We start from the raw sequence: 23,979 nt of genomic DNA on the forward strand, positions 1-23,979 counted from the left end.
GAATTATGACTTATGTTCTAAAATTAATCATGAAATTTGCTTAACGGAAACCGAAAGTTCACTGTGCATGTTTCAACGTGCGCGCAACCGGCAGTGGCAGTTTACAGCAATCATGTAAAGCTCTGTCATTTCACACAAACTCGTACTAATGCTTATCACTTTGTGTCATGCGAGCAGATCAATCTGGATCAGCATGGGAGAGTGGTTCTCTCATTGTCGAGGGGTGGTTAATGCTTGGTGACTCATCGTTGAGATTTACCACTACGAGAGAGACAGAGTCTCAGCGCTTTGTCATGCCTGGTCGGCAGGTGCTACGCACGACAGATCTTCCAAAGACTTCAAGCTGTGTCGGCTGGTGGTACTTGGCAGCATGGTGCTGAGGTGTATCAGTGGCGACCGCGATGTGCTCAGCTGTTTGTGCGCGGGGGGGAGGTGCCGTTGGGCGTCGTGTTGGCGTCAACGATAGCTGGACCGAGCAAGGTTGATACATCAGTATAGTTCTGAAGATGGAGCAGTGGCAGTTGGCGGCGGCGGCCTCTGAGTGCACGCCGGACCGGTAAGACCCATGCCCGGCAGGTGTCCTGGATGGGACCTCAGGTCTTAGATGTTAGGATTGGCTGCGATGTCTATTTGGTATTAGGCCCAGGCTATCTGCGCCCCTTCATCAACTGGATAGAGTTGCTTAGACGGCGGCTTTAGTCTTACTGTTGTATTACTTTGTAAGGTCTTGTGAGAATAATTAATAAAGTGGCCGTATGCATCGCCCAGATGCAGAGGCCGGGGGTCATCCTCCTTTTCTAAAAAAAACCATGACGACGACCGGGGAGTAGTTAATACCACCCACCCAAACGAGAAGCGTGGAAATTTGTGAGTGAAAAATCGAATCGGAGAGCAGGCAAAAGCAAGCAATGCAAAGCCGAAACTTCATTCGCTTTCACAGATCTCAACGCCGCCTACTATCGACAAAATTACTTAGGGTAAATCCTAGAAATTTGATCGATGAACAAAATTGGTCCCGCGTCCTGCAGGGCACACAGGCGCGGCGCGCGCGCTTAGACCGCGTCTGCCTGGCGTGGCGGCTCGACGGCGTCAGGGAACGCGAACGGCCTGGCGCTGGCGAGGAAGGACGGCATGTCGTCGCCAGCCATGATGACGACGACCTTGGGCTCCCTGTCGAGCGGCACCATCCTGCGGGCCGACGCGTCCTCGGCGGTGCTCCCCCGCCGCGATGATCCTGACAGCTTGCGGCGCGTGCAGACGAGCACGAGCAGCGCCACCACGATGAGCCCCATCATGAGCGCGAAGCCGAGGAAGAGGTACGGCATCGGCGTCCTCCACAGCCCCGGGTGCACGCCGTGGCCGAGGCCGGTCGCCGCCGGAGCCCCGGCGATGCCCACCAGCGCCTCGCCTTCTCTGATCAGCCTCATGATGAAGGGTGAATCACATGGATATCGATCCCTCTCCCTCTCTCTCTCTCTCTCTTCCTCTTCCTCTCTCTCTCTGTGGGCGTGCGTACAGAGTGGTTTCTCGCTTGTTCTCTGTGGCTGTGACGACTGACTGGGTGGGAGAGGAGAGGGAAGAGAGGCGGTATTTATAGGTGGCGCACGGGGGAGTGCGGTGAGAAAGAGGAGCGGGGGAAAGAAACCGCGCGGCGCAGCGCGATGGAGCTTGGCGTTGCTTGCCAGCTCTGCTTCGCCTCCTGCCTCCCCCAGGACTGCTGCTGATGGGTTTGGTTGGGTTGGGTTTGGCCGCTTTTCTGTTGCTACGGCTGCATGCACAGTTACGTCTGGGTTTTGGCCGCTTGGATTTTTTTGACAAAAGAGAGCATTCTTTCCGATTTCCATTAAAATAAATCACCATGTCTTACAGGGCAAAGCGAAAAGGAACTAAAATTGCAACATAAACTCCACCCCCAAACGCAGTTTTTCACCGCCCCTAATGAGGGGGGGGAGGAAAGCCATCCCCCCCCCATTTATCCTCAAGGCAGCAAACCTACAGGGATGAACCAAAGCATAGGCTCAAAACAAGAACCCAGCCCTGGTAGGGACACATGTCTTTTAGAGGCATACAACATTATTAGTCTTAACATCAAAAGATCAAAGGCAGACTGAAAAAACAAGGAGAGCAAGCTTTTTGCAGCAGAAGCAGTTGTTCTTCGCAACATCAGAATTTCGTATCGAAGTAGGTTGGTATTGGTCACCCCATAATTTTCCCAGTCTTCAGGTGCCATCCATGAGCTGCTTTGAACACTTCTTCCGCCACCTCACTCGCTTGTTTCACTCCAGCCTCCATCATCTTACTTCTTACGGGGTTTGTCTGCAAAACATTCCAATCATTCAAATTCTTAAGAAGCAGGTTAACAGGTACACAAGGGTCATTTACCCTGTTATTATCAAAAATAATGCTATTTCTCAGTTTCCAAATGGTCCGGCAAATTGCTGATATGCCTATCATGACCAAACCCTTCTCATATTTACCGAAAGTCTTTACCCAGGTTCTCATTATTGTATCAAGATTTTCTGGAATGTTTCTCAAATTAAAAGCACATTTCAGAATGTTCCATAACAATCTAGCAACTGAGAAAGAGAGGAAAAGGTGATTAATATTTTCTTTATGTCCACAGAAAGGACACCTATAATCCCCTTTCCACCCCCTGCGGAGCAGATTGTCTTTGGTAAGTATGCTATTCCTAAGAGCCAGCCACATGAACACCTTGATTCTGGGTGGCATTTTAATTTTCCACATGTAGAGGTGCGGTTATTTGATCCCATTCTCAATCAAGTGTCTGTAGGAGGATTTTACAGTATATACTCCTTTTTTGGTCAATGTCCGCTTCACCTCATCTTTATCATCATTTAAAGTCGCCGAACTGCAGGCTTCTTTAATATGTTCCCAGAGCTCTCTAGCATCTCCTATCAAAGTTCTTCTGAAATGAACATTATCTAAACTGTTTTCTAACACCTCCTTAACTGTTTTCTTTTTATCAAAACAAAGCTCATATAGTCTAGGGAAGTTTTTACTGAGTGGAGCAGATCCAATCCACCAGTCTTCCCAAAAGCGTACTTTATCCCCTTTCCCAACTGTAAACTTACATAAAGAGGCAAAATGGTCTCTATGTTTCAATATCTCCCTCCAGAATTGGGAATCTCCCTATTTGGCAAGTACACTGCCCAGGTTTTTGTTCTTAATATATTTCTTCCAGACGATATCTTGCCACAACCCCTCAGTTGTGTATAGTTTCCACCACCATTTACATAGCAAAGCTTTCTTCATATGTGTGAGATTTTGAATTCCCAACCCACCCATATCTTTTGGCCTGCACACCTCAGACCACTTAACTAAATGGTATTTCTTTTTTTGATTGTTCTCCTGCCATAATAGTCTGGCTCTGAAGAAATCCATGCGTTTCTCCACCCCAATGGGAAGCCCATAAAAGGACATCATAAAATAAGGTATACCGTCAAAAATGACTGAATCAGTGTGACCCTCCCTGCACTGGCAAGTAATCTACCTTGCCAGGTTTCACATTTTCTCTCCATCTTGTTCTCAGGAGGTTTCCAATGTTTATTGCAAATTCTATTTTTATCTATAGGCAGTCCTAAATATTTCATAGGTAAGGCACCTACTGGACATGTGATTTTTTTTGCATATTCATCGTTTTTATTAATGGCTTCTCCAAATAGGAAGAGCTCACTTTTGTGAAAGTTAATCTTCAACCCAGACATTTGTTCAAAAAGGCGCAGAATATATTTCAAATTGTGTGCACTTTCTATATCATCTTGTAATAAGAAGATAGTATCATCTGCATATTGTAACATATTAACCCCATTTGGAATATATTCATTTAAAACCCCTTTCACTAGACCATTTTTTCTAGCATTATCTAACATAATTGCTAGGGCATCAGCAGCCAGGTCAAAGTTAAGAGGGGACAGGGAATCCCCCTGCCTTAATCCTTTGTGAGTAGGGAAATATTTTCCTAAATTCTCATTAACTTTGACACAAACTTTTCCCCCTCTAATAGTTTTCATTACCCAATCTATCCAAATATCTGGGAATCCTTTCAACCTCAACATTTGAAAGAGGAAGGACCATTTTATTTTGTCATATGCCTTTTCAAAATCAATTTTCAAAAGCATAGCACTTTGTTTTTTCTTTTTAATGCTGTTCAAAGCTTCATGAAGGATCAATGCCCCTTCCATGATATATCCGCCTTTAACAAAAGCAGTCTGGACAGGGGAAATAACATCAGCAGCTACCAAAATCAACCTGTTCATTAACACTTTTGTAATGATTTTAAAGCAGACATTCAGCAAGCAAATTGGTCTGAATTTTTGTATTTTATTAGCATCCTTTACTTTTGGGACTAGAGTTATAATCCCATAATTTAATATGCTTATATCAATTTTCTTATTAGCAAAGTCATCAAGTAGAGCTTTGAGGTCATGTTTCACCAGTTCCCAATAGTGCTGATAGAATTCAGCTGTGAAACCATCTGGTCCAGGTGATTTATTGTGTGCCATTTTAAAAACAACCTTCTTGATTTCCTCTAGAGAAAATTCTTCAATCATAATTTTTTTATATTCCTCCTTAATCTTAACCGGGTTATCAATATTTAATGAGACAGAAGAATTGTCAGGTGGGCCAAATAGGTTTTTGTAGAAAGAGGTGACATAATCTATAAGATTTTTTCCCCTCTATCACCCCTCATCCTGTTCTAATCTATTAATTCTATTTCTTCCAAGCCTCCCATTTGCCTTGGCATGGAAAAATTTGGTATTGCTATCTCCCTCCAGAATCTCATCAATTTTGGCTCTTTGCCTCCATTTAGTCTCCTCCTGTTTAAGGAGTCTATCAAGTTGGGCTCTCAATTCTATCTGTTCTTTTCTATCAGCAGATGTAAGGCCATTCACCTCACAGTGTTTATCAATGATATCCAATTTCATTAAAATATCCTTTTTTAGCTCCATATACCAGGCATTCATATTTCTATTCCAACCTTTAAGTTTAGGTCTTAGATTTCTAAATTTCCCTAGCAATCTATCTATACTGTCCCCCTTAACATTTGGATCATTCCAGACCTTCTGGACAATTTCATCAATCCCTTCCCTCAGGAACCAAGCATTTTCAAATCTGAAAATTGGATCAGATTTTTGAAAGTCCCGAGAATCTAGGAAAAGAGGAGTGTGATCAGATTTTTCTCTAGTTAAAGCAGTAACTTGGGTTAGAGGATAAGCCTCTTCCCACTCATTGCTACAGAGAATTCTATCCAGCTTTTCAAAGGTAGGGATGGGCAGGTTATTTCCCCATGTGAATTGTCTCCCATTTATGTCAAGCTCTCTCACCCCAGCTTGTTCTAAGATGGCATTGAACAAAGAACTCCAATGTCCAGGGGACCCTGGTTTGTTTTTCTCACTAGCTTTCCTAATAATATTAAAGTCCCCTCCAATCAAGATGGGATTGACACAATTCTGAAAAACCCTGGACAACTCAGCAAGAAATATAGCTTTTCTTTCTGGTTGTGCATCTCCATAGATCACCACTAGGTCCCAAATGAGCCTATTTTTAGCATCTTGGACTGTCATTTTTATATGATAGTCCCCCTCATCTTGTGAGATCACATCTAATGTGGTATAATTAACCCCCAATAGGAGACCACCAGATTTCCCCCTAGCTGGAGTGAAATGCCAGTGAAAATCCCTTCCTGCACAAATTTGCTGCAAGTCATTCCTAGAAAATTGTTGTCTCATGGTCTCTTGTAAACCCAAGAAATCAACCTTCATATCCATAATCATTTCCCTAAGGAATCTCTTTTTGATATCCCCCCCCAAAACCTCTCATATTCCAAAAAATACCTCTCATCTTTTTTTTTCTTTTTCTTGCTAGAAGATTCTAGGGTCTTAATAGCAGAGGCAATTTTAACTCCAGAACCTCTGGTAGTTTTACCCCCTTTCCCCCCTTTTTTAATGAGAAAAGCCCTCTAAGGAGTTCCCAGTCTTCTTCCTCTTCCTCTTCTCTCTCATTTTCCCCTTGATCTAAAAGATCTTCTAGAGTATGTTCTCCAGTATCGATAATATCAAGGTCCTCAGGCAGAGAGGTTTGTTTTTTATTATTGCTATAATCTACTAACCCCATATCAATTCTGGCCTGTTCAGCCATTTTTATTAACTCCAAATTATGGCTTATAATGTCAGGTTTGTTCCCCAAATTGACTCCCACCCCCTCAGCAATCTTTTGCAGGAGACTATTAGGTTTAGAGATAATATCAGAAGGTGTGGACTCATCATAGTTGTTCTTCTGAGCCACTCTCTCTTTTGCCAGCTCAGTGATCTTACGGTCTTCTTTGCCTTTTCAATCTGATGCATCTCCTTAGTTCTTCTTCCTCTAGGGATTCCAATTCTCCTTTCTCAGCCTTTTTGACTTTTGTTCCAAAGGATCAGCTTCCTGGCTTGCAGTATAGTCCACTAGCTCCATATATCCCAGGCCCACAGCCTGATCAATCAGCTCGGGGTCTGTCATTTCCTCCCCCTCCTCCTGTTTATCTTCTTCTGCTGCTCCCTCCTCAGTGTCCTCTTTTTCATCTTCATTTTTAGTGTGTTTTTCCCCTGACTGCGACCCCCTCACCTCTTCATTTACTTTCAGATTAATTTGCAACAGTTCATGTTGCCTCTAAACCTCCTTTTCCAGAGTTTTCCTTATGATATCCATTTCTTTTCTCCTCTTTTCCTCCAACGTAAGCTGTGCAGTCTGTCTGGCTGCTAATTGCTCTGCCTTTTGTAATCTCACCCTTAGACTTTCTTCTTCACCCTGAGTGTCTCTAACAGTGACTGCCTCTGTCTTTTCTGTGGCTATCTCATTTTTCTGACACATGTCCCCTATTTTGAGCACCACTTGTTCATACTGTTTCAACCCCAAGCTCCCCAGACTGACATTTGTTTTTCCAGACTCAGATTGTTTGCTCTTTTCTGCATCTCATTCTCTCTCTGTGTTTCAGAACTCTCCAGGTCAAGATAATCAAAGATTTTCCTTTTATTCCCCTCATCAAACTTGTACCACCCTTGTTCTGCAACAGAATCAAACTCAAAGCCAATGTCATAAAGCAGCATGTCTTTTGTAGTTATTTCAGTGCCAGCAGGAATTTTATGTAGGTCTCTCACTCCCACTTTCACCCTGATTTCTTCCCTGGTATATATGTGTTCTATATCCACTTCAACCACTGGCCCCAGAGCTGAACCAATTTCACATGCACCCAGGTAATGTCTCAGAGTATCAGGAACCCCCCACATCTTAATCCAGACTGAGTGAAGTTTCCCTTTTGCTTTATCATCAGGACTCCAGAAATCCACCTCCACCATAGCTCCTGTGCCAAGCAGAGTAAACTTGACAAAGTTTTTGAGCTCCACCAGCTTGGCCTTACTAGGAAATCTCATAAGAAAAGATTTTGGGCTCTGAAATTTGGCTCTCCAAGTCCATCCCCAGTCAAACATGTTGCTAAAGCCATAGGCCACAGTGGTGTCATTTAACTGTCCTTCATGCACAGTAACCAAAGCCATGGGATTTATGTGTTCAGCAGCTACAATATCTTTGGTGTTCTGAACCAGAAGGCATCCCAATCCCCTGGCCCCATAACCAACATACTTGGCAATTGGTTTAGCCTGTTTCAGCACAGTACACTCTTCAGTATTGTGAGATGGCCTCTGGCACACCACACAGAAAACCTTGTTTTTGCATTCACTCTTCATGTGTCCCTGTTCTTTGCATTTGACACAGAAAAGCTCCTTGGGATTTCCTGTCTCCTTCTTTTTTGTTGTCTCTTTAGCCCCCTCCACTCTTGGTCCTCCTTGAGTCTGCAGAACTTCCTGTTTTGGCATATTGGAGAGAAGAAACTGGTATTGTTGTGCCATTTGTTCTTGTGGCATGAAACCAAACTGCCCCAGCCCCATTCCTACTGGCACAATCTGAGGCAAATTGCTATTGCTCATCATTGGGAAACCCCCTGTCATCTGTATAGGTCCTCCCTGCATTCCCATCTGCTGCAAATTTGAATTGTTAGCCGCAAACCCACTTTCATGTCCAGTCTCACCCATCCCAACTTGAGATCTCTCTTGCTGATTTCCATTCCTGTCTGATGGAAACTTTCCAAGTTTGTTGTCTCCATCTCTGCCATTCCCTGTGGAGGTCCCTTCCCCACCAGAACCACTACTATTAGTCCCTGATCCCCCTCTGAAGTTCCCCTCTTTGTTTCTCCAACCATATCCATCAAGCTCTCTTTCATCCTGCCTGTTAAACCCTCTCCCAAAGCTTTCAGATCTGCCATAGAAGTTACCTCTTCCTCCTGGATTAGCTCCTCTCCCAGGCCTTGGTCTCCAATATTCATGCCTGCCATGGCTTCTTCTTCTTCCCAGAGATTTCCTCTCTTCTCAGCATCCTCTCCCCAGCTTGTCGCCGCCGAATTTTTGCTAGGGTTTGGTAGGTGGAGGAAGTCGGGTTTTGGGATGGAGGGTGGGATTCCCCCTTTATATAGGTCCACCCCCCTCCTTTGTCTGGGCCTTTTTTGCTCACCACTCTCTTGGGCCAAATTCCTGCGAGGCCCACCTGACCAACTCCCCCCCTTTTCCCATGATCCATCCATGTCACCTCCATCTTTTCTTCTCCTGACTCATGCCCTTTTCTATCACTCTGAATTTCCTCCACTACTTCTTCCAACATAAATTTTTCTGGAATTGTTCCCACCCCTATGCCTTTATCTACTATCATATCTTCACAGAGAAACATATCTCTATTATCAATTCTACTATCATCAATTTTTGGGTCTCCACCCTCAATATCAATATCAGTTAAGTATTCAGGGAGTCTGGTTAAGTCCCAGACTTTGGTCACCTTATCTTTGATTTTTATCAAAGCCATATCAATTTTTTCATTATGGAATCTCCCCCAACTAGGAGAATCAATGTGAGTGAAGACATTTTGATTTATAGTTCTCTGTTTTTCATCGTTTTAACTACATTTTTTATCAAAAGGCGCTGGACATAGTTGTTCATCTTCTTCCTCATCCTACGATTCACTCGCCTAATTCGGCGCTGTGTATCAATTTTGTCCTGACTCCCCTCAAAATCACGAGTATGCGTCAAGTATTTGAGTATAGAAGAACAGACCGCACCTGAAGCGGCGATATCCTCGTCAGAAACATCATCTGAATCCTCACTAGCCAGCAGCCAAAAGCGGTTGCGAGCTAGCGAGGGATTCAGATGTTGTTCCCGACAAGGCGAGCAGAGCGGCGAGGCTCCGGAGTTGGGGGGCTGGAGCGAGGCGGGCAGAGCGGCGCGGCGCCTGCATCACCACCTGTGGCGCCTGGGCCACCGGATCTTCGTGAATCACGATCGGAGCCATGGCCGTCCCTGGAGCAGGGAGAGCCAGGACCCCCTCAGGAGGTCGAAGCGCCGATTCCCTCATGGCCGGAGCGAGATTTGCGGTCGCGAAGATGGTGAAGGCGACCCACTTCCGCGCCACAGATCTCACCGGCGAGTCCGCCTGATCCGCCGCCCACAGAAGCACCTGCAGTGGATGTTTGCGCCCACCACGTCCGAACAGCGATCTCTCCTCCGCCTCCGTCAGATTCTCCATAATCGCCTCCGCCTCCACATACATCTCGCACTTGCTCATGTACCAGGCTCCAATCTCCCTCAGGCGGGCCTGCAGGCACGCATCCCTGCCCGCGAACCTCTGCATCTTCTCCTCGTCGATCTCCACCATCTTCGCCGTGAACTCGAGCAGGTAGAGTAGTAGATGAGGCGTGCGGGAGAGGAAGTGGGGGGAGAGGGAGGATCTGAGCGAACTCCTTCGAATTTAATCCCCAACCCACCTTAATTGCTCTCCCACCAGCCGCATTACCTCCTTCGCGGGCTCCCGAGGCGCCATCCCCGCCGGTGATCTCCTCCTCGATGTGCGCAACGTGGCAAGGGAACGCGACCGTAGCCCCCGGGGTCAGCACGATCCCTCCCCCGAGCGTCTATCGATCGTACAACCCCGCTCGTTGACAAGACGTACCGTCGTGGTGTGCGGGCGGAGCACCACCACGCCCCGGTGGTACGTGGGAGGCGTCACCGACCTGGGATCGACGGCGAACCACGCCGCCCACCGTAGCGTGTTGGGTTCGCCAACCGCGTCGCCAGACCCGTCACGAGAGAGACCCGTCATGTTCTTGGTGAAATTGTAAATCTTTGGCCGCTTGGATGGTGGGACCTCGTTTTTGCCTTTGGATAAAAACTGAATTCTTTGGATAAAAAGAATTCGGTGTACTACAAGTAATTTCTGTGACTTATCTAAGGTTCTGGAACTTTCTGCAAAAGTCTGTGGTGAAACGAGAAGCGGATACTCGAGATTCGAGAACGCCGATGTACGACTGCACTTGTACTGGCAGTGGCAGGGTTCAACAGAACTTCGGGTGGAGGAGATTCACTGAACCTAGGCATGTTGAAATCAAACGCATGCTTTTGGCCAAAAAAAAAGGAAAAAACAATGCATGCTTGCCCGACCACTGAACTTGGTTCAGGGGAGCAGGATGATCCACGCCTTGTTGCTCTAGACACATTGGTTCAGGGGAAGCTGGAGCAAACCGACGGCGGCGTGGGGACAACGCATGATCACCAACTTTGTACTGCGTCGTCAGCTGTACGTGCGACGGAGCAGTTGCAGTTTCAATGTCGCCGCGTACTGTTGCATCTCTAATTAAGCCCATGCATACACTGCTGGGCTGGGCGGCTTGGAGCGAGCAATACTCCTAGACAGGGCGACGGAGGTTCAGCGAACCTTGCCGTGAAAGAAAGGAGGAGTCGATCGTCGACGAACCTGGTCCAGGGGCTTGGGATGGTTCGTGTATGCGTCGCTTGGTGGTAGCTGTCAGGCCCTTCCGGAATGAACGATCGACGTGGCGGCGAGGTATCAGGTATGTGCCCTGCGGCCTTTCGGTGTTCGTGGGAGAAGACAGAAGAGGACCATGCATATGCAGTGCGGTACAACTATACTCCAGTACAGTAGTACGAGCTGTCTTGACCATTGGTAATTAATACGCTCCAGGTACTTCCAATGCGCGTCTCCCTCCATAATTCGTTGCAATTGTAATACTTCCTCTGTCTCAAGTTACTCCCTCCGTCCGGAAATACTTGTCATCAAAATGAATAAAAGGGGATGTATCTAGATGTATATTAGTTCTAGATACATGCCTTTTTATCTATTTTGATGTCAAGTTTTTTTGGACAGAGGGAGTATTTATCGACAAAAAAATGTACTCGAATGTATTTTAATTCTAAATCCATCTACTTTAAACCATTTCTACGACAAGTAATTTCAAACGAAGAGAATAGTAAATACGATATGTTGAACTAGCCATTACAATCAATCCTGCAACCAAAGTTGACCTAGAGCGACCTGATCACATCATCACTCAATCAATCACATGCCCACAAGATGCGCATACGCTGTGCGCGCATGCTGATTCGTTTCCCGTTCGCCGCGTCCAGCCGGTCACATAAAACAACACATGCACGATCCGCGGTGCCGTGCATGCCTAAGACACGTCTCGTACATGCGCGAGCTGTGTCTCGCACTCCATACGCCCCATGCCATCGCCACAAGATCCATCGAGCGGGGGTGCATCACTACAAGAAATCTGTTAATACATGACGGATTTCTGGTGACGTTCTTGAAAACCATCACAGATACAGCGCCGATCCCTCCGGGCCGTCACAGAAATCGTCACGGATCAACAAGATGCGAATGGCCACTGAAATGATTCCCCATTATGACGGATAATGAAAGACTGTCATGGAAACCGTCATGGACAAACCATGTGGACCTAAGTCGGACCGTCACCGATGGCTCATGCTGATGTGGCATGTATCCGGTGTGATACGTATGTTGAATCCTGATTGGTCAATCCGCCCTTCTCGCGGATCGCGCATCACAACCGTCCACTCCCTCAGATCGCACGGTAGGCACATGGCCCAACGGTGGTTGGCCGCCTCCACCACCGCTGCTCCCATCTTCTTCTCCATCCTCCATCCCCCAATTCAATCCTATCCATCTCCCTCTCCCTTGTCCGCCGCCACCACCGGCAACCTTGATGCCCCTCTCCCCAACTGCCAGCGCCACCGCACCCACCCTCTCCCCCATCCCCTGCTCTCACCTTCTCTCCTTAAACTAGGCGGCCACCAGAACGAGCACCAAGGCGCTTCCCGATCTGCGGCGCTGCTTCCGGATCCGCCGAGCAGAGCCAGAGGTCGGCTCCTTCTCCGCGTTGTTCTGCGCCAAGGTTTACCTCCTCTTCCTTCTCCGCGTGGTCCATGGCGCTAATCCCGGACGGTACCACCTCTCCGGTTCCCAATCCCACCCCTAAATCGATGGATGGATCTCCATGGTTGATGTGTTTTCCTACTGCTCTGGTTGGTCACAGGTGAGGCACTCAATACCATGGCCGGACGGAGGTTGGGCGATTTCCCTCCCTGACATCGCCGCCTAGCCACTCCACCGCGAGCTTCTCGCCCCCAGGTTGTTCTTCCCCTGCTCGCTCCCTCCCTCTTCCTCTCTATCGATTGGTTGCTGCTGCATGCTTGCTGCTGAAGTACCAATCATCTCTTGCGTTGGTGCTGCTGCTGTGTGGATTTGTTTATATTGTTGATATTGCTTAGCTAGTGTGGATGAATGGATGTGGGTGCGTGACCGTGCTCAACCTAATAGAATATTTTCAAATAAAAATAACAATTAGTGCTAAAGTATTAATTTATGGGTTGAGTTCTGCGCATAGTTAAATGTAGCAGCAGCATACAGTTTTCAGAGTGCACACTGCCGAGCATGCATTTTTTTATGTAGAAATCTCAAATCTTTGTAACACAACACTTGCTGGCATTGGGTAAATGACTTGCCTTCCATTAACTACAGTCTTGCATTTTTATAAAAAGGAAAAAGATGATCTCTTGCGTGCAAATGTACTCTGTGAGATAATAATACATCCGCGTGTATGTGTAGTTCATTGGGCCTGTAGCTCACTAGTTTGTGTTTTCCCCTGTAATGTTTACCTCTGCTATCATGATGGATTTGGCTTTGCAGTCCGGTCCTTGACATATACTTCTCGTTCGAATAATTAGTATTTTAAAATTTTAGTGTCTATGTAACATCAGTACCTTGGAATATACTGCCTGTTGGAAGGATTAACATTTTATATCCTGAACATTTGTTATTGCAGGTGCTCTTTAGCTACATATCTACATAATATCAAATCTGACTTGACTTTATTTGTTTGTATTATATGGCAAGTTGATTGTGTAGCCTATGTACAGAAGCTCAGTGTGTAGATAAGTTCAGAAAGATGTCTCATTTGGCTAGAATGTGATGAAGTAGCGTGGAATCGCTCTGAACATTTTATACATTTGTGTGTGGAATTTGTTATTAATCTGCACAACATCAGCACTAATACTTTAATAGTATCGATTCAGTATCTTAACTACTGGGCCACCAGTCAGCCTCTTTGTCCGTACAACGTCAACAGTGAAACTTTTATATTATTGATTCGGTATCTCTACAACATCAGTACTGCCGAGCATGTATATTTTTCTATAGAAACGACTTCTTCCATTAACTATAGTCTTGCATTTTTCTAGAAAAATAATCCGATCTCTTGCGTGCAAATGTTCTGTGTGATACTAATACATCCATGTGTATGGGAACTACATTGGGGCCTGTAGCTCACTAGTTTGTGGTTCCCTGTAATGTTTACCTCTGCTATCGTGCTGGTTTTGGCTTTGTAGCAAGGTCCTCGACATATACTTCTCGTTCAAAGAATCAGTACTTTAAAATTTTAGTTTGCCTACATAACATCAGTACCTTGGGATATAAAAAGTATACTTCCTGTTGGAAGGATTAACATTTTGTATCCTGGACATTTGCTATTGCAGCTGCTCTTTAGCTATATAACATCAAATCTGGACTTGAACTTTAAATATTTAGATTATATGACAAGTTAATTGTGCTACTTTCTATTCGTCAGTGTTAGTTACTATGAAGTAGCTCACTGGAGCCAACGATGGATACTTAGCCTCTAGTTATAAGGATTACCTGCTGCTGCTTTTGCTACCTCTTCTGTTCCCTGAATGAATGGTCCTGCGGCTTTCTCGCATGCTGTTTCTGTTTCTCTTTTTCTTGGACAGTGTTTTTCTCTCTTAGAATCATATTCTGGACAGGTTGCTTGTGCTGTCAAATTTGAACTATTTATTAGGGTTGATTTCTATGCCACTAATGCCTACTGCCTTCTCCACCCATCCAGTGGCGTCCAAGACGTCCTCCTCCTCGATGCAGCCGTTCCCAACGAGCTCTCTTTGCCGGATGAGGTGCAGCAGCAAGTCCAGCACCCCCTTGGCCCCTGCATCCTATCCTACATCGCCTGGACGAGCTCATGCACTGATGTATGCGTCCTCCTTACGTCCTAGCGTGGTGAGCCTCTCCCCACTTTATCCCAAATCTAGATGATACTTGCAATCTGAATACAAATCATGTTTTGGTTCAGTTTAGAGGCGGATTCAGTTGCTGAGATGAATATGTGAGCTTGATTAGTTGCTTACGGTTTTGTGGATCTAATTCTCTTGCACTGTTACGCATAATTTAATCAGGGCAAGCTAATGTTGATCCACGCAATATGATATAGCTATTTTTTTTCTAATATGCACCGTTCTTCATGTTGCTTTCATATTGATCTTTTGGGAGTTAATTTGGAAGCTCCAGCTTGTTAGATATAAATTCAGCTGCGTCTGTGTATCTTGCTAGAATGGACTTGTTCTACAGATGCGTGTATTGTTGATATGCTATTATTGCTACTTGGATTTTTATTTCCTGGCAAGTAACTATATTTTTGCTTGAACAGATGTGTACTTTAATTATGCTCCTATTGTTTTCTTGTTAATACAAAAGCAACAAGCTCCCTATTCTAAAATAGTGTTCAGGATTCAGATTGTGTTAGACATCAATAATTCTGTACATGGTAACTGAACTCCCTTCTGTTCAATACCTATCCCACATTACATATATGATACATCAATTATCACTTATTTTCATACCAATGGTAACCCCTTTTCATGGTTGAAATGAAGATTTTCACCGTGGCAGTCTGCCTTCTCTATCATAGATTGGAACTGTGGACGCAGTACAGTATGATTGATTGTTGTACGAGAAGCTATTATCCTTTTTGTTATTGTTTGCCTTTGTTACCAGAATAATAGCTTGTAGCATAATAATCTTAATATCTCATGTAGCATATTGTTTGTTGAGATGAATATCTTCTGTAGCATATTGTTTGTTGTTGTTTGCCTTTGTTACCAGAATAAAAGTATTGCTTATGTTATTTACTTACGGCAGTGAGTACGAAAGTGCCTCCGCTTGATTTACTTTTTATACTTTTCTTAGTTTCACATACTTCATATTTCACGGCACATGAGAGACTGCATTGTAGGAATTTCAGAAGGTTTTCATAGCATGATTCGAGTTAGTGTAGTGATAGCCCGGGACTTCAAGTCAAATAAGCACAGTGGAGTTTACTACCAACTATTGATCTATGTATGCTCATCATTCCTTTTTGTTGCCACCAGTTATTTCTTTTCACATGAATGCTTTTGTTTCACTACTTTGCATCATGGCAGAGAAAAAATATAGAACTTGATAACGTGTAGTAAGCTACTTCTAGTTTCTACCTCTATTTTAACCTACTGACTGTAATATTTTATAGTGTGACATATTTTTCATCATGTGGCAGATATTGGTTTATGGGAGCGTTTTCAGCAACAAAGACATGATGATCGGTTCCACGGCCAGGAACGCGGGATGACCACTGGTTGACGTCCGCCGAGCATTGTGCGTTGCTTGATCACTAGTAGAAAAGGGGGCTTTTGTCCTGGTTGGTAAGGGCCTTTAGTCCCGGTTTTTAAATCGAGACTAAAGGGTCGTTACTAATGCCTCCGGTCGTTACTAATGTGAATATTGCCCTGTGACGAAAGCCCTGTTTTGTACTAGTGGATGGGTGTGGTGCTGGCTGTAGGGTACCATAGTGTTCTTTGAGACATGCTTGTAGAATTATTCTTTTTTGGGTCCTTTTTTTGCTCCTGTATAGGTGTATTTTTGGGTGTGTTTATGTAATTTTTTGTTGACATGAGCATATATTTTCTGTTAAATTATTATTGGCTTATAATTTCCATGGACCAAGAGAAATGCGTGATGGGCTAATGTCCTGGACCGAAATTAGTGGGCCTTTCTTGAAATTAATGGACCTAAATTCAAATTGGGTTTATTACTATATGGGCCACCCCTCCTGGAGTAAGTTGAAATTTAGTGGGCCAAAATTTTAAATTGGCCGATTACAACATTGGCTGCCAAAATTTTAAATTGGCCGATTACAACATTGGCTGCCACATCAGATCCATGTCAGATGATGACGTGGTAGACAAGCTAACGCCGTTATGAGCATGCCAGTTAACGGCCATCGATGACGGTTAAAAACCGTCATGGTCCGTGACGGTTTTCGATGATCCTTCATGGAGCGTGCTGTCGTTAAATTATGACGCGATATACATGACGGAATTCAAATCCGTCACGTATGCCCCTCGGTGACGGTTTTGTGCAGGTCCATGACAGACTGAAACCGTCACATATTAACAGATTTCTTGTAGTGATGCTTTTGGACGAGCTAAACTCAAACTCTTCGAGCACTAGTCGACAGGGCATGGCGGTCGCGCGTAGTACATCCAAGGATGATATCGGTACGCGGCGGCGTCGTCGTCATGCATGCATGGACCGATCGGTCGAGCTGGGCAGCTGGCGAGTGGTAGCTCACCGGCCGGCCGCTTTGGCTTTACGCCTCCACCACCCGACCCGATATCGCGTCGCCGCGCGCATTCAATCATCCAGAGTTTTTTTTAGGAAATGCCATCATGGCTAGCTTTATTAACTTAAAAATCAATTACAACGTTTACTAGTTGGCTAATTAATAAACCAGGAGGCTCATTAGACCAACTATCATCACGTTTATTACAAATACTGAATTTAGCTAGCTCATGTGCTGCAACATTTGCATCACGAAAACAATGCTTGAAAGTGACCTTTCCTATTAACGTTGCCAAATCTATGCATTCCGCAAAGATCGCCACTGCTGCATCCCACCATTGGTTCTGTCCTTGACAATAATTCACCACATTAAGAGAATCAGACTCCGCTTTAATCCTACTGAAACCCATAGCATTTGCGAAGGCTAGCCCGTCACGCATAGCCATTGCTTCTACTGTCGTCACGTCCGTTGCATTCTGAATGAATCTGCACTCCGCTGCTATAAAGCGACCCTTATCATCTCTCAAAACAGCCCCTGTTGCGCCCGTACCTTCATCAGAATGGTACGAGGCGTCAACATTCAGCTTAGTAAAGTTCAGTTTAGGTCTAATCCACTTATACCTTCCACTTACTGCCTTCTGGATTGATCCTTGATAATTTGCAACAATAGCCAGTACTGAGCTCGGCCATCGGAAAGGGGAAGGGCAAGAATCATGGTGAGTATGTCGTCGACGTAACCACCAAATGTACCAAGAACCTGCTGCAATGACCTCTTTGCAGTTTATGCTTGGCATAAGTTCCAATGGCGAATCTTGTTCTGTCAATAGAAACTCCAATATCGCCGACCCCGACCTATCAACCTGTAGAGCAATGCTTACACGCTCCAGCAGCCCAGATTCGTCCGTAGGTTCTTCGCCAACTCACACTGAAATAGGAGATGTCGTATATCTTCTGGCCCTTGGCGACATATTGGACACTCTCCACTTACAGGAATATGCTTATTAGCAAGTATCGATTTCAGAGGAACTATACCACGTAATGCAAGCCAGCAAAATATCTGGATCTTCCTCGTTACTTGCAACTTCCAAAGTTGATTCCAAATTTCAGGTTGCAAGGTACTACTTGACGTGTTATTCTCTTGAGTCTGCCCCTTGTACTTGTGCAACCATTCTACCTCATATGCAGTTTTTACAGAGAAAACACCATTGATAGTAAGATTCCATGCAGAGTTAATTGCAAGGAACTACCACACTTCGGCACGTCATTACGAGTCAATACCATTAGTCACTTTTTTTGCAGTTCAGTACCAACTCAAAGCCTAAGTGTTGCAAAACGGTCTGACAGGCATATAAGCACGTATTGACCACGTATCCGACCGACCGGGCCCACGTGTCAGGTGCCACGGTGGCCTACCAGCGCGCACCCGCGGCGGTCACTCGTCCCAGCTGGCTCGGTCGCACCATGTAGCTCGGTCGGGGCTGGTCGAACCGGAGCCAGCCGCACTCTGTCCCTCTCCTCGCCCCATCGCCCTCGTCTCTCGCATCCGCCGCCGCTCGCCGCGCAGACCGCCGCGTCCGCCATCGCCGCCACGCCATGGTCTTCGAGGATGAGAGCAGCGACGACTTGTCCAGCCTGCAGATCTCCTCCGACGACGACGGTATGCATTATCAGGTCAGTGGTAGAGCTAGGGTTAGGGTTAGGGTTTCTGATTTGGGGATTTGGTGATCTGGTTTTCTGATTTGGGGATTTGCTCATGTAGATTCCTGCTAGCATTGAAGACCAAGACTACAATGGCTTGGAGAAGGCACCAGAGGGGCTCTGCGTGGAGCATCGGCTGCCAACTGAGCGCCGTGTAGCTTTTGAATCATTTGAGACGGGCAGGAGGTTTCAAGTTTGTGCTCAGCCTATAAGATTCATGCTCTCTCTCTCTCTCTCTATGTTCACTGTAATATAGTTGGTAGCCTCTGTTTAGTAAGTTAGTCCTACTGATGATGAAGCACATTGTTTAGTTATTTATTAGTATGTTAGTAGCTTTGATGCTCACCTTTGTTAAACATGCCACCTGATGTTAGTAATATATATGGGCAGCAGCTTAGTTGGCAGTGGAGATGCTCATAGTTTAGTTATTTATTAGTACTGAAGCTCACTGCAACATGTTGTGTAGGCATATGCTCATGTATATTCCTGTTTAGTTAAATTGCCCACTTTTTGTAGTATTATATTTGACCAGCGGCTTAGTTAGCAGTGTAGATGCTAATTTTTAATTGAGGCAGTATAGGTTGCAGTAGAAGTAGCACTGTTTAGTTGACCACATGTATAGGTTGTAGTTCTTATGTTGTTAGTTGATTTTTAAAAGTGCCCTTTTATAATTGTAATTCTTCACAGAGTAACAATATAAATGTTTTCTATATTGCAGGAAGGTGAGAATTGTGGTTTTCTTGGGTGGGTTGACCCAGGGTGGCCTCCCACAATGCAAAATGCATTGTTGAAGCTTTGGGAAATGTTTGAAGACAACAGGACTGCTAGGAGGAAGGATAACAGAAAGTTCACTTACTATCCACCACCTTAAAGAAGAGAAAAGGAATATGGATGCCAACTATGACAAACTAGTTGAAGATGTCCATCAACTTCTCAATGCACAGGAGGACACAGTGTTGGATTTCAGCTATGTGCAAGCTAAGGAGAAGAGAGCTGAGGTTTCCAGTGCATCAGCTGTGGCTGGCATGAAGAGTGAGATGGAGAAGAAAGAGGCAGAGAACTTTAAGCTGAAAGAGAAGTATAAAGTGCTGATGGACCTGGTAGAAGCTCAAGGCGGTGTCATTAGGAACCTGAAGATGAATCATTTGAAAGAGAAGGAAAAGCTAACTGTAGGCAACAACAATTTAAAGATTCAGGTTGATGAGCTCACCAAGTCTGTGAAAAAACTCACAGAAGAGAATGTGCAGCTGAACCTTCACATGTCTGATCTCAAGAGGGGACATGAGAATCTGATAAAACGCATGGATGAATTAAAGCTCCAGCTAGCTGTTCAGTTCAATTCACTGGAGAAGAGCAAAGAGAAGTTGAAGTTGATCCATGACATCTTGAAGGAATGAGGTAGATGAAGATGATCTGGGTAGATGAAGCAGAGCATTCCTATCATGATATATGTTGCTTTGATAGAAGGCTTTGCTAATCTTTTGTGAAGGGTGGTTTAATGAAGTGTAATGTATGGATGTAGTAGTTGTGAATAATGTTGAACTCCACTATGCTATGGTCTTTAGCTAATGTTGTAAGAATCTATTAATTATGGCTGTAAGAATCTATGGTTATGTTGAACTCCACTATGCTATGTTATTTAGCTAATGCTTTCTTAGATGGCTCAAGTTGTACCTCTGATGAAATATGTTGCTTTGATGGCTGTTAGATGGCTCAAGTTATACCTCTGATGAAATATGTTGCTTTGATGGCTGTTAGATGCCTCAAGTTATACCTCTAAACTAACGAATCCTGGTCCAAATCAAACCTTCGTGTCGTTTTAGCCAAAAAAACGCTGACATGGCCACTGTCCTGTAGCCAAAAAAACGCTCTGAGTGGTGGCCCTGGTTATAACAGCAATGCGCGGGGGCGAACGGGAAACGGATTGGGGATTTGGGGGGAAAAATTAGGGTTAGGCAACGGCGGAGGCGGTTCCTGAGTGGGCCGGCGGCGGAGGCGATCTCACAGGTGGCGGCGGCGGCGGCTGCGTCCAAGGCAATGTCGTGGTCTTCGGGTCGTTCTCAGGCTTCCGGCTTCCGTCGAGCCTCTAGAAGGAGAGGGGACGAATCGAGGACGCCGGTGCCCTACCGTGAGAGCCCGATGGCGTACGAGCTGGAGAAGCTCTGCTGGTGCAGGTCGCGTCGGAAGGCCCCGAGATGGATCTCATGGAGCCGTCAGAACCCAGGCAGGAGGTACTACGCCTGCATGGATACCATGGTGAGCTTCATTTTTGTTCTTTTTTCTGTTCATTAGATCTTCTCCCCTCTCAAACCCTGATTTCTGTTGGTACAGCATGGTGGTTGTGGCTTTGTTGAATGGCATGATGATCCTCTGCCAAAGTTTTTGAGTGATTTGATCGGAGATTTGCGAGATGAAGTGCGTAGGCTGAGAGGTGAATCAAGTGTTGCCATGTTTGAAGATGACACTACAGTTGTGGCTCTGCCTGAAGCTCAAAGAGGAAGAGAGGTGGTGGTTATGTCTTTGGAAGATCAGCTCAAGGAGAAAAATGCAGAGATAGATGCACTGAAGGGGGAATATCAAATGTTGTCTTTCTTTTTCTTGTCTTTGTGGTAGGTTTAGTCACAGATAAGATGCTGCTGCAGTAAGCTAGTTTAGTGGTAGTTGTATGCAATGTAGTACTGGTCAGTGGTTTAGGCTCAAGTGATCTTTTGGCACTGAAGATGCAAGTTGTGGTCAGGTTGATCCTTGTAAGGAGAATGGTTGGTTAGTGTCAGGTATTGCTGAAACTGAATGTTGATCCTAGTAATGTTGATCCTAGTAATGTGTCAGGTGTCTTTGTAAAAAAGATTTGGCATGTTGATCCTAGTAATGAAGTATGTGGCCATTGTGGCATTATCATCTAGTTTGAGCATGATCTAAACTCATCTAAATGAGCATGGTTTCTTGACAAATGACCGAATTTATGTGCATGCTATGTTGACAGGAGCATCTTTGCAACAACACAAAAAGCATTGAATTCTTGAATAATGCCAAATGACCAAATGACCAAATATTGCAGGAATATGTTGACATGAGCATGATATGTTCACAAATGACCAGATGAGACTTAGTACACATCAGACCCAACTTGGTACTACATCAGAGCATACATGGTTTTGTAGCACAAATAACTTAGTTCAGAAGCAAAACCCATAAGCATTTTCTGGTACACATCAGACCAAAGTTGCAACATGCAACCATCAGAATCATTCTATCACTCAAGTATTACCACTGGCAGTAAAAAATGACATCAAGCGAGTATAATTCCCTGGGACACTTGAAGGAGCACCAGAAGTAGAAGGACCAGAAGATGAAGCTCCAGCAGCAAATCTTGGGGCATTGAAAGGCCTTGCAAATCTTGCACTAGCTGACCCTCTAGCAGATCTTGCAGTAGCTGATCTTGCAGTAGCAGATCTTGCAGAAGTAGATCTTGCAAAAGCAGATCTTGCTCAAGCAGACCTTGCTGGTGGCTGCTGTGATCCTGATGGAGTATCTTCATTCCTTGATCTTGCAGGTGGAGTAGCTTCATTGCTTGATCTTGCAGGTGGAGTAGCTTCATTCCGTGATCTTGCAGGTGCCTTGCAAACATACAAGGAAACATGGTAGTTAGTCACAAGGGTTTAGCACATACAACATACAAGGAAAGAAGACCAATTAACAAGTGCAATTCTCAAGGGTTTACCACATGCTTGTTTTTCCTCATAGCGAACTCTGGTCTCAACGGTTGCTTGCAATTGGTGTACCTATGGCCTTGGTGAAGGAAATATGCCCTAGAGGCAATAATAAAGTTGTTATTTATATTTCCTTATATCATGATAAATGTTTATTATTCATGCTAGAATTGTATTAACCGGAAACTTAGTACATGTGTGAATACATAGACAAACAGAGTGTCACTAGTATGCCTCTACTTGACTAGCTCGTTGAATCAAAGATGGTTAAGTTTCCTAGCCATAGACATGAGTTGTCATTTGATCAACGGGATCATATCATTAGAGAATGATGTGATTGAATTGACCCATTCCGTTAGCTTAGCACTTGATCGTTTAGTATATTGCTATTGCTTTCTTCATGACTTATACATGTTCTTATGACTATGAGATTATGCAACTCCCGAATACCGGAGGAACACTTTGTGTGCTACCAAATGTCACAATGTAACTGGGTGATTATAAAGGTGCTCTACAGGTGTCTCCGATGGTACTTGTTGAGTTGGCATAGATCAAGATTAGGATTTGTCACTCTGATTATCGGAGAGGTATCTCTGGGCCCTCTCGGTAATGCACATCACTATAAGCCTTGCAAGCAATGTGACTAATGAGTTAGTTGCGGGATGATGCGTTACGGAACGAGTAAAGAGACTTGCCGGTAATGACATTGAACTAGGTATTGAGATACCGACGATCGAATCTCGGGCAAGTAACATACCGATGACAAAGGGAACAACGTATGTTGTTATGCGGTTTGACCGATAAATATCTTCGTAGAATATGTGGGAGGCAATATGAGCATCCAGGTTCCGCTATTGGTTATTGACCGGAGACGTGTCTCGGTCATGTCTACATTGTTCTCGAACCCGTAGGGTCCGCACGCTTAACGTTCGGTGACGATCGGTATTATGAGTTTATGTGTTTTGATGTACCGAAGGTAGTTCGGAGTCCCGGATATGATCACGGACATGACGCGGAGTCTCAAAATGGTCTAGACATAAAGATCGATATATTGGATGACTATGTTTGGACATCGGAAAGGTTTCAAGAGAGTTCAGGCATATACCGGAGTACCGGGGGGTTACCGGAACCCCCCGGGGAGTATATGGGCCTTATTGGGCCTTAGTGGAATAGAGGAGAGGAAGGGAAAAGGTGGAGGGCTGCCCCCTAGCCCAATCCGAATTGGGTGGGGGACGCCCCACCCCCCTTCCTTCCCTCTCTCCTCCCCTTCCTTCTCTCCTACTCCTACTACTTGGAAGGGGGAATCCTACTCCCGGTGGGAGTAGGACTCCCCAGAGCGCGCCATAGTAGAGGGCCGGCCCTCCTCCTCCTCCTCCACTCCTTTATATACGGGGGAGGGGGCACCCCATGGACACAGAAGTTGATCATTGATCTCTTAGCCGTGTGCGGTGCCCCCCTCCACCATAATCCACCTCGGTCAAATCGTTGTAGTGCTTAGGCGAAGCCCTGCGCCGGTAGCTTCATCATCACCGTCATCACGCTGTCGTGCTGACGAAGCTCTCCCTCGACACTCTACTGGATTATGAGTTCGTGGGACGTCACCGAGCTGAACGTGTGCAGATCGCGGAGGTGCCGTACTTTCGGTACTAGGATCGGTCAATCGTGAAGACGTACGACTACATCAACCGCGTTGTCATAACGCTTCCGCTTC

At 45.2% G+C, this 23,979-nt stretch overlaps 1 protein-coding gene and 1 long non-coding RNA gene across 3 annotated transcripts; one reads left to right on the forward strand and one right to left on the reverse strand.

Annotated features, from left to right (window-relative positions):
* Nucleotides 1–656: 656 nt before the first annotated feature.
* On the reverse strand, nucleotides 657–1,496 carry LOC109780371 (protein GLUTAMINE DUMPER 6-like). Its single transcript, XM_020338963.4, has one exon. It carries the CDS (start codon nucleotides 1,425–1,427, stop codon nucleotides 1,053–1,055), a length of 375 nt encoding a protein of 124 aa, XP_020194552.1. The 5' UTR covers nucleotides 1,428–1,496; the 3' UTR covers nucleotides 657–1,052.
* A 10,533-nt stretch (nucleotides 1,497–12,029) lies between these two features.
* Nucleotides 12,030–16,228, forward strand: LOC109780381 (uncharacterized). Of its 2 annotated transcripts, none has more exons than XR_002237029.4 (4): nucleotides 12,030–12,360; nucleotides 12,452–12,546; nucleotides 14,318–14,484; nucleotides 15,797–16,228. It is a non-coding gene; the product is annotated as an uncharacterized lncRNA (long non-coding RNA). The 2 variants fall into 2 exon arrangements; XR_002237030.4 differs by having other exon boundaries at nucleotides 12,053–12,310.
* Nucleotides 16,229–23,979: the final 7,751 nt, after the last annotated feature.

Source organism: Aegilops tauschii, chromosome 7, assembly GCF_002575655.3.
Source record: "Aegilops tauschii subsp. strangulata cultivar AL8/78 chromosome 7, Aet v6.0, whole genome shotgun sequence".
NCBI classification, from domain to species: domain Eukaryota; kingdom Viridiplantae; phylum Streptophyta; class Magnoliopsida; order Poales; family Poaceae; genus Aegilops; species Aegilops tauschii.